At 38.6% G+C, this 11,824-nt stretch overlaps 1 protein-coding gene across 1 annotated transcript; it reads left to right on the top strand.

The window, feature by feature from the left end:
* Window positions 1-1,328: 1,328 nt before the first annotated feature.
* On the top strand, window positions 1,329-5,676 carry KLHL9 (kelch like family member 9). The gene has a single exon (XM_036082649.2). The coding sequence runs from the start codon at window positions 1,868-1,870 to the stop codon at window positions 3,719-3,721; it is 1,854 nt and encodes a 617-aa protein (XP_035938542.1). The 5' UTR covers window positions 1,329-1,867; the 3' UTR covers window positions 3,722-5,676.
* Window positions 5,677-11,824: the final 6,148 nt, after the last annotated feature.

Raw genomic sequence — 11,824 nt, 5'->3', positions numbered from 1 at the left:
GTGATTTAGATACTTAAGTATTACATGTAGCTTGAATGAAATGGATGAATGAACTGTACCTTCAATTGAGCTACAAAATACGTCTTGGTATTTATTAAAAATAAACAAATGCGAAAAGATTTGACAGTAAAACTTTAAATAAAGAGAATAAAAATATAGGGATGCCTGGGTGGCTCAGTCTGTTAAGCGGCTGCCTTCGGCTCAGGTGGGTACTGGGATCGAGTCCCCGCATGGGGCTCCCTGCTTCTCCCTCTGCCTGCCACTCCCCCTGCGTCCCTGGGCTGCTATCTTTTATATAAAAATACAGTGTAATAAAAGAATATAGTTATATTCTTACTAGTTTGCATATGCAAAAAGAAACTAGATTTAAAAGACATTGAACTCTTCAAACCATGGGAAATGTTGGAAGAAACTGTGTCAAAATGTACATTTATTCATAAGGCAAAATTGAAATTTACTACCGGAAAAAATGCAAGTTAATGAAAACATCCATAAAGCAGAAATAAATATGGGAGAAATGCACAAACATTGCTGGTGAGAATATTTTGGAAAGGAATTTTTATACGTCTTGAATCTTATCCTTAGTGTTTATCTAAATATAGGGGAAACTTCTGTGCCTAGATTTTAGTTTATTAGAGTGTATAAAACAATGAAGTACAAGAAGGTATATATTCAGGAACGAATAATGGGCATAGGGAACTATAGTATGTATAGTCATCGGAAAGTTGTGTAGCCATTTAAAACTGTGGGAGTGGAAAACAAGACGGAATTGTATTGCGCAGCAAAAATTCAGGCTATATTATTTACATACCATGGTCACAATTTGGTATTTAGAGACACATGATATGTGTTTTAAATGATTAGTAATATGAAAATATGCACCAAAATTATGATTGAGGTTGTTACTAAATTGTGCAGGATAAAAATCGAAGCTCAAGCGCTTTACTGAGGAAGTTTTCAGCATCTCTAGGCCCTCTTCTGCCGTTTCTTTTCAATTTATACAAAAGCCGCATTTCATTGTTATGCAAAAGACAGAAGCCAGGAAGTGTAAATCTTAAAAGTGTGAATTCAGCAGGAGAGCTCAGATGCCGTGCAAAGTGTATACCAAACGCGCAGCATCACATACGTGCACCCGTCCGGGCCGACTGAACCCCACGTACGGAGCGACCCGGAGAGAGAGGCCAGCTCGCGGGCACCCCGCCCGGTAACTCCTCCTCGACCCCCGCCCTTCGCGCCTCCCGCGCCCTTCCTCCCCATCCCCCGTACGCCCGCCCACTGACGCGTCAGGCGGCCGCGCAGCCGCAGTACCTGCCGCGGCCGCTCTTAGCCCGGGGGATCCTGGGACGAGGCCTTTCCGGAAGGACCGGCTCGGCGTCCGGGGCTAGGCCCGTGTTCCAGGCCCAGGCCCAAGCCAGGCCCGTGTTCCAGGCCGTCGTCCCAACGCAGTCGCCGGCACGGCGGCGACGCTCCTGTGACAGCGGAGGGCGCAGCGGGCCGCTCGCTGAGGTGGCCGGCCTCGCCGCCTCGCGAGCCGCGGTACGTGGCGGCGCCTCCCCCTTGGCCCGGAGCGGAACTGCTGGAGCAGCGGCAGCGCAGGCCTGACCAGGTGAACGGGTCACTTAACCGCCTTCTGGTGAATCATCTGCATAATAATCAGATTTGAGGTCCACAGCCCTTGTGGTCCTGCTATCGAACAGTTTTCCGTGGATGACTGACTGGTGTGTTGTGAGGGGTGCCACAGTGACTGCTTGCGCTTGATAAGGAAAGCGAGCTCTCCTGCTCTTCGGACCGCCTCGTTTCCTTGAAAGCCTTCAGGTTATAACTTCGTGCTCGGGCACAGATCTTTGTGCCAGAGGAAGGCGTTCACATGAAAGTGTCTCTTGGTAACGGCGAAATGGGCGTCTCCGCCCATTTGCAGCCTTGCAAGGCGGGAACCACACGTTTTTTTACCAGCAATACTCACAGTTCGGTGGTATTGCAAGGCTTTGATCAGCTCAGGATAGAAGGTTTGCTTTGTGATGTGACCCTGGTACCAGGGGATGGAGATGAAATCTTCCCCGTTCACAGAGCTATGATGGCGTCTGCTAGTGATTATTTCAAGGCGATGTTCACCGGGGGAATGAAAGAACAGGATTTAATGTGCATTAAGCTTCATGGGGTGAACAAGGTTGGTCTGAAGAAAATAATTGATTTTATTTATACCGCAAAACTTTCTCTTAACATGGACAATCTCCAGGACACACTTGAAGCTGCCAGCTTTTTACAAATTTTACCTGTTTTGGACTTCTGTAAAGTATTTCTTATTTCAGGAGTCTCTTTAGATAACTGTGTTGAAGTTGGACGAATTGCTAACACTTACAATCTTATCGAAGTGGATAAATATGTCAATAATTTCATCCTGAAGAATTTTCCTGCATTACTGAGTACTGGGGAGTTTCTGAAACTCCCCTTTGAACGGCTTGCCTTTGTGCTTTCTAGTAATAGTCTTAAGCACTGTACTGAACTTGAGCTCTTCAAGGCTGCCTGTCGCTGGCTAAGGTTGGAAGACCCTCGGATGGATTATGCTGCAAAATTAATGAAGAATATTCGATTTCCATTGATGACACCCCAGGATCTCATCAATTACGTGCAGACAGTAGATTTCATGAGAACAGACAATACCTGTGTGAATTTGCTTTTAGAAGCTAGCAATTACCAAATGATGCCATACATGCAGCCAGTGATGCAGTCGGATAGAACTGCCATTCGATCTGACTCAACGCACTTGGTCACATTAGGAGGAGTTTTGAGGCAGCAGCTGGTTGTCAGTAAAGAATTGCGGATGTATGATGAAAGGGCACAAGAATGGAGATCTCTAGCCCCCATGGATGCTCCTCGTTACCAGCATGGTATTGCTGTCATTGGAAACTTTCTTTATGTAGTTGGTGGTCAGAGTAATTACGATACGAAAGGCAAAACTGCTGTTGACACAGTTTTCAGATTTGATCCTCGGTATAATAAATGGATGCAGGTTGCATCATTAAATGAAAAGCGCACATTTTTCCACTTGAGTGCCCTCAAAGGACATTTATATGCTGTTGGTGGGCGAAGTGCAGCTGGTGAACTGGCCACAGTAGAATGTTACAACCCAAGGATGAATGAGTGGAGCTATGTTGCAAAAATGAGCGAACCCCACTATGGCCATGCTGGAACAGTGTATGGAGGCCTAATGTATATTTCAGGAGGAATTACTCATGACACGTTCCAAAACGAGCTCATGTGTTTTGACCCAGATACAGACAAGTGGACACAGAAGGCTCCAATGACGACAGTCAGAGGTCTGCACTGCATGTGTACGGTTGGAGACAAGCTCTATGTCATTGGTGGCAATCACTTCAGAGGAACAAGTGACTATGATGATGTTCTAAGCTGTGAATACTATTCACCAACCCTTGACCAGTGGACACCAATTGCTGCTATGTTAAGAGGTCAGAGTGATGTTGGAGTTGCCGTCTTTGAAAATAAAATCTATGTTGTAGGTGGATATTCTTGGAATAATCGTTGTATGGTAGAAATTGTCCAGAAATATGACCCAGAAAAGGATGAGTGGCATAAAGTTTTTGACCTTCCAGAGTCACTTGGTGGCATTCGAGCTTGTACTCTCACAGTTTTTCCACCCGAGGAAAACCCTGGGTCACCTTCTAGAGAATCACCTCTTTCAGCACCTTCAGATCATTCGTAGGACTAAAATGTAGTACCTTTGCAGTGCATCATGGATGATCTCACACTTTCCCTTCAGTTGTATCTTCTTATAATGATTGGTACAGTTATTAGATAAAATGGTAATTGATGTTATTTGTATTGTTTGGCTCTGTGTTTATCATATGGTTAACAAATGTATTCTGAAAATGTATTCAACATAGCCAGCTGTTTAAACAAATGTAAAAAGATATGTAGAAAAATGTTTTAGGTGTGCTTGTGGTGTTGTGTAAGTCAAATTGTAGGTGATTGTAGTAAATGTATAATTAACGTTAATTATGCTTCAAAGCTGCAAGTTTTCATCTTTGACTACAAAACATCAAAGGGAGGCCGCCTGCTCTGACCTAAGATAAACAAAAGGTCGCCAGATATTATTACCTACCTCCCTTTTTTCATGTAGTTTTTGACATCATTGCCAATTCACCAGATTGAGTGCATTCAGAATATGTGAAGTTTCTTAGGAGAAATAAACAGTATAGCCCTAAGTCAGGGTTTTTTTCTCTCTCTCTGGAGAGAGGGAAAGGGAGAGAGAAAATATAAGTATGTACGTACATTACAGACGTGTGTATACATTCATACATCCCTACACATACACATACAATTTTTAAGTTGTTTGGTATTTCAGCTATAGGGAAGTTGTTTTTAAATTGATTTTTTCTCTTCTACCTAGCAGCTATTTCTATTCAAACGGGACTTCAGTACCAGAAAATACGTATCTATAGAGTCATACTAAATTGAGATAGATAAGGGCTACAACGTTAAATTGACTACCAAATCTGTCATTTGACTAAATTGTTATTTCAGATGAAACATACTACTTTTTCTGCTTGTGTATTGTTTTCTATAGAGTTGCTTTCATACAGGCTATTTAGCAGAGTTCGGGTTTCTGAGAATTGGTTTTGCTGAGTAAGTTTAAGTAAGGTCTGCTATTTTCTGCCTTTTTGTTCAGTAAAACTTATATGAGGAAAGCTAAGAAAGAAATATGCTGAACAAAGCTATAGGATTTTAAGTTCAGTGTCCCAACTTAGTCATTCTAACATGATCATTTGATTTGGGGTGGTTGCTCTAGCCCGTGTGCATCCTGAGCTTTGTGTGATCTGCCTCAAGGCTATGATCTGAGCAAGCAGGAGGTAATACTCAGTTCTGTATCAAATCAGAACAAATGTCCTTTTGGCTATGTCTAAAGAACAGGACCAACTTCAGATTCCCTAAGAAGCCAGCTACAGAAAGCCTGGGACACTGCTGTTTTTCAGGCAGTACTAAAGTAGATGTTCAGCCTCTCAAATATCAAGGGCATCCCTACTGGTTGAGAATCGTATGGGGAGATCTTAATGAGACCCTTTCAGCAAATGGGAGTCATAGGAGTCCTTTGTATGTAGTGAGTGATTCTGGAGAGGTACTTTCCTGGAATAATTGCCTACCTGAAGAAAAATTTACATATTTGCATACATATAAGTATATCCCTACACTTGGGAGATTGTCATAATATAAATCAGGAACAATCTTCTCTTTATTGACAATCCCATAATAAAACTCAGGAACCCAGACAAAAGGAATTGGCTTCCAGGGATCTGAACCTTAACTGCTCATACAAGTGTTGATTCATTTTAATGCTTTTTATGATTTCTGCCTTGGCAGAAAATTTCATACTTTCTATGTTTTTTTAAATGACTAATTTTTTATTACTAAAAATAGCACAGTTGAGTACATTTAGAAAATAGAAAAAGTAGAAATTGATGTTAACTTTGTGCATTAAGTAAGCAAGAAATGGCATTCCAATCATTTATTAATGAGGTTAAATATTTGTGTTTTTTGAGTAGCTGTGTTTCCTCTTTGAATGTTCATGTCCTTTACCCTTGTGATACCTATTGGACTTGCTTTGTTTTTTCATACCAAGTTATAGGGTCTCTTTGTACAATAAATATAATTTAACTGGCATTTGCTTGCATTGATTTCTTTTTCTCAATCTATTACAGTTTTACAAAGACAGGGCCATTCAGTTAATTTTAGAGATAAAATTTGTTCATCTTTTTGCATTTTGACCTTTTGGGGATAATTCTGCTATGGTTTTTTGTTTTTTTGTTTGTTTTACCTAGTACTGATGTATTACTCTTGGTGCTAATTCTGACCTGCTGAGGTGATACTGCCCTGCTTGCCTTCTATTCTGCACAGGCTTTTCTCTTTGCCTTGTTGAAAAAAGGTTTTTGCCTTCTATTACAGTTGACTCTGTTGCTTTGTAACTAGCTAAAAATTGCTTAACCAGATAAGCTAATTATACCTATACCCCCTACCTCCAGCCTCACATGCTCCACCTCTCACCCTTTTAGAATTTTCTGTAGTGGACAGCTGTCTTGGCAGTCACAGAGTAGCTGACTGATGATATGCTGATGCTACTAATTATATCTGGAATTCCTTGCTTATAGATAAATTTTCAGTGGCTTAGAAATGATTGGGAAGAGACTATTTTCATAAGCTAATAATTTCTTACAGAAAATTAAGACTAGAAAAAAAGAAACTGCAAACACATTAGTTATTTTTAATGTTTATTATTTTTATTTTTCTAAGTTTCAAAATTAATGTTCATTAGTTTTCTGATTATAGAAGTAATTGTGTTATACAAAGTACAGGAAAATAAAAGTGGAAAGTGTAAATTATCAATGATTTCCAAATGCCAAGGGTAACTTCTGTTAATACTGGGTATATTATGCATATACATAGGTACAGACATTTGTCAAATATTTTTCAAATATGCCAGACCCTAACCTAAAATCTGCATGATAAAAGGAAATAAATCCAACTTTAAAACACATACACTGCTATCATTATGACTTTTTCTTCAGGCTTTATAAAATATGTATGTATTACAAAATAATGTGCTTTTTTCCTAATTATCAAATACATGTGCATTAAGAAAAACATTCTATTTTTACTCAAATCCTTACTTGTTTTTTTCCCTTCTTGCCAACAGAATTCCTGTAGTTTACCCGTAAAGCAAACACATTCAATCATGTTTTGAATTATAAAGACAAAATATGCTCCTATAGAACATTTAATTCAAAACTACAGAAACATACCATCAAGAGAAATAAAACCAATGTCCTATCCACAGCTCAACCAATTATTAACTGAAAAACCCTGGGGTAGGTAAGCTCTCAAAGCTAAAGTTTACCCTTTTGTCTATGGCATTAAGGTGAGTGTTAATAATTGTTGTATCTGTATCAGAATTACAAGTAGAGAATGTTACAAAGTGATTAGCATAAGACATGCGCAGGGAAGCATTTAGTAAAGGATAGTTGGTACTAATAAAGTTGGCATTTTGCATCATTTTTTACTTTAGTTTTATCTTAATGATTTTCATAGGTTATTTTTCTTAGAAAGTATTAAATGTCTGTACAATTTTCCACTCATGAATGTACCTTCATATTTTTTTCCATTTCCCTATGAGTGTATATTTAAATACCCTAAGTTTTCATCATTATAAGTTGCACAAGATTTAATATTCCTACATAAAATTTTGTCCATGTCTGACTCTGATAAATTCTAAAGAAGTAAAATCTGAGTCAAATAATGTAGGCTCTTGAAAAATATTCCAAGAGTGTGCCAATATGCATTTCCAGCAGAATGTGTTTAGTGATTATTTCGAAGGAAATCTTTACAGTTCTAGTTTTCTTGTTTTGAGTTAATATATTTTTTATTACAACACTGAAATTTTTGTTTATTGAGCATGTGCATTCTTCACTTGTGAATCATTTGTTCCTGTCTTTTGCTTTAAATGTCTTATTTGCTGCAAAGACTTCTTTTCTCAATTTATGGCATTTTTATGGGGGCAGGGCTACTCATATAGTTGAGATATAATGGACATGTATTAGTCGAGGTTCACAACATAATGATTTGATACATATATATATGTGTGTGTGTGTGTATTATATATATATATATACTGTGAAATGATCACCACAATCAGTGTAATTAATATTCATCACCACACACAGGTACAAATTTTTTTCGTGGAATGAGAACATTTTAAGATTTACTCTCATCAACTTTCAAATATACAACAGTATTATTAACTGTAGTCACATGCTGTATGTTACATCCTAATTTATCTTATAACTAGAAGTTTGTTCCTTTTGACTACCTTCACCCATTCCATTTAATGCAGTCAAATATGTCCATCTTTTTGCATTTTGAACTTTTAGTGATAATTTTGCGTTTTTTTTACATAGTACTGATGTCACATTTCTCGTACTTTATCCAATTGCTTTATCAGTGCTAATTCTTAACTTGCTAAGGGAGCATTTACTGCTTATCTCTTGTTCAAATCGCTTTTCTTCTTTCTGATTGAAATGAACATGAATTTTTAAAATAAATTTTTTTTCTTTTTTTTTTAAAGATTTTATTTATTTGACAGAGACACAGAGAGGGAACACAAGCAGAGGGAGTGGGAGAGGGAGAAGCAGGCCCCCCGCTGAGCAGGGAGCCTGATGCAGGGCTCAATACCAGGACCCTGGGATCATGACCCGAGCCAAAGGCAGATGCTTAACCAACTGAGCCACCCAGGCGCCCCCTTTAAAATAAATTTTCAAAAATTCCTTTCACATTAATATTAGTCTCTGCTTACGGTAAGTATTTTCCCATCTTTTTTCTTTGAGTATATGTCTTAATTTGCAAGGTTTTTTTCGTAATGTATTGAAATTACTTTTTCCATTGTCATTTTTTAATATTGTGTATTTTCTTCGCACCATGATATGGTATAATTATCTTAGTATTTTATATTACTGTTATGAATGTCACTTTTTACTAGACTTCTAGCATAAAATCTAATGTATGTTTTCAAATTATTATCCAATTGTCCCATCACCACTTTTTGAATAATTTTTACTTTCTCACTGAAATTTTATGCTTTTTAAAATCATACAATAAAATCTTTTTTTTTTTTTCTTAAAGATTTTATTTATTTATTCGACAGAGAGAGACAGTGAGAGAAGGAACACAAGCAGGGGGAGAGGGAGAAGCAGGCTTCCTGCCTAGCAGGGAGCCCAATGTGGGGCTCGATCCCAGGACCCCAGGATCACGATCCGAGCCGAAGGCAGACGCTTAACGACTGAGCCACCCAGGTGCCCCTACAATAAAATCTTATATGGGTCATTTAGGGTCTCTTTCTTCAGTTCCAATGACCTTTTTTTCATGTTGTCTTTGGTATAGATTGCTGTTTTGAATGAGATTTTGTTTTCACGTTGTATTCCAAACTTTATTGCAGCAGTAGTAGGAAATGCATGGTTTTAGCATGTTGGTTTTTTGTCATCATTACTGTCATTGATTCTTAAGTTTTTGGATGAAACATTAGTCCATTGATTCGTACCAGATTTTTGGGTGAATTCTCTTGTGTTTTCACCTTAACGAATCATATTATCTGCATAGTATAAAAACCTTGTTTCATATGATTTGTATCATAACTTGAAACATTGGTTAATACTTCCAGCGAAATTATAGTAGTGACACAAGTCATCGTGTCTTGTAGGTAATTTTAATAAGGGTGATTGTAGTTTTCTAATTTCTTTGCTAAAGATAGATATTCTTGCTTTTGTTCATTAAATTGTTCACAGTGCAGAACTGGTGAAGTGTTCCTTAACCAAATGCATGAATAATAGGTTCATTCCTCTATTTTCTTGGTAACAAGTCTCTGAGCAATCACTTTCTAGGGATTGATATTATTCTGCCATCTACTGGTTGGAATTAAAAGTCCTCGTTTTAGATAGATTCCAGAAAATGTATCCCTTAAAAACAACAAAACCCCAAAACCCCAGTAATGACAAAAAACACAAATTTTTGTAGCATCAAGTCTTCACATCATACTCAGTTACCTAATTAAATATATAAAACCCGGGGCGCCTGGGTGGCTCAGATGGTTAAGCGTCTGCCTTCAGCTCAGGTCATGATCCCAGGGTCCTGGGATCGAGCCCCACATTGGGCTCCCTGCTCAGCAGGGAGTCTGCTTCTCCCTCTTCCTCTGCCTCTCCCCACTGCTCCTGCTCTCTCTCTCTCTGTCTCAAATGAATAAATAAAAAAAATTATTTAAATATATAAAACCTATAACTCTTGGTGGATATAATGGGTCAGATAATCAAAGAGAATGTATTTTTTGACATCACATAAAAATACACATTTAAATTGCTTTGACCTTTATTTGATTGATTAATTCATATAAATTGCCAAATATCTAATGTCTGCAACATTTTTAAAGGATTTTATTTATTTATTTTAGAGCATGCGAAAAGGTACCGAACATGGGTTGTGGGGGAGGGGAGCAGAGGGGGAAGGGGAAAGGAGAGGGGGAGAATCCTAAGCAGACTCCCGCTCTGGGCTTGGGGCCCCACAAGGGGCTTGATCCCACGACCTTGAGATCATGACCTGAGCCAAACCAAGAGTGGGAGGCTTCACCGACTAGGCCAGGCAGGTGCCCCAAAAGTCTGCAACATTTTATCTAAGCATCCACACCCACTATTGTATGCTTTCGGGTGGGGGGGGCACATTCCCCATTCCTTTTTAATTTTTTTTTAGCAAAGAGCCTCATCATAAAGACAGTAAATATTTTGCAATAACAAAGAATGTAATATGCAATATATCCAGGTATAAATAAATCTGACAAACTTATAATATTCTAAGGGCTTTTATATTGCCTCGCGCATGTGGATGCTAGGATCAGATCACTGCTCCAGCCACAGAGCTTTCACTCAGCCTGGACAGCAACATACTTACACAACCACACAATAACTTCTGAACCAGCTGATTCAAATTCTTCAGAGTACCATCCATGGGCTCAAAGAAAGCCTGTTTCTTGGCTATCGGAACAGTAAGAGTGGCATAACTACCCATTTCTAATTCTCCAAAATATTATCCCAGAGTAAAATATTCTCATACATAAAGCATTCTTTTCCTCAGGATGGATATGACTGAAAACAGGTGAATTCTTTTTTTATATCAAAGATATTTTATTGAAGAAGATTATATCATATGCAGAAATAATCTTTTATGTTGGGACATCTATAGGATTTTTTCTTTTTTTAACTTTTTTTTAACATACAATGTATTATTTGTTTCAGGGGTACAGGTCTGTGATTCATCAGTCTTACACAATTCACAGCGCTCACCATACCACATACCCTCCCCAATGTCCATCACCCAGCCACCCCTTCCCTCCCACCCCCCTCCACTCCAGCAGCCCTCAGTTTGTTTCCTGAGATTAAGAGTCTCTTATGGTTTGTCTCCCTCTCTGGTTTTGTCTTGTTTCATTTTTCCCTCCCTTCCCCTATGATCCTCTGTCTTGTTTCTCAAAGTCCTCGTATCAGTGAGATCATATGATAATTGTCTTTCTCTGATTGACTTATTTCGCTTAGTATAATACCCTCTAGTTCCATCCATGTTGTTGCAAATGGCAAGATTTCATTTTTTGATGGCTGTGTAATATTCCATTGTGTATATATACCACATCTTCTTTATCCATTCATCTGTTGATGGACATCTTGGCTCTTTCCATAGTTTGGCTATTTTGGACATTGCTGCTATAAACATTGGGGTGCACGTGCCCCTTTGGATCACTACATTTGTATCTTAACAATTTTATTTACTTTTATTTATTTATTTATTTATTTATTTATTTATTTTTAAGATTTTACTTATTTGACAGAGAGAGACACAGCGAGAGAGGGAACACAAGCAGGGAGAGTGGGAGGGGGAGAAGCAGGCTTCCCGCGGAGTGGGGAGCCCAATGCAGGGCTTGATCCCAGGACCCTGGGATCATGACCTGAGCCGAAGGCAGACGCTTAACGACTGAGCCACACAGGCACCCCCGTATCTTAACGATTGTAAATATCTATGCCCCTAACAAGGGAGCAGCCAATTATATACGCCAATTAATAACAAAAATCAAAGAAACACATCGACAATAATACAATAATAGTAGGGGACTTTAACACCCCCCTCACTGAAATGGACAGATCATCTAAGCAAAAGATCAACAAGGAAATAAAGACTTTAAATGACACATTGGACCAGATGGACTTCACAGATATATTCAGAACATTCC

This window comes from Halichoerus grypus, chromosome 14 (assembly GCF_964656455.1).
Source record: "Halichoerus grypus chromosome 14, mHalGry1.hap1.1, whole genome shotgun sequence".
NCBI classification, from domain to species: domain Eukaryota; kingdom Metazoa; phylum Chordata; class Mammalia; order Carnivora; family Phocidae; genus Halichoerus; species Halichoerus grypus.
This window is presented reverse-complemented; position numbering and strand designations above follow the sequence as displayed.

Coding starts and splice junctions, on each gene's coding strand:
- KLHL9 (XM_036082649.2), top strand. CDS start 1,868: ATGAAAGTGTCTCTTGGTAACGGCGAAATGGGCGTCTCCGCCCATTTG.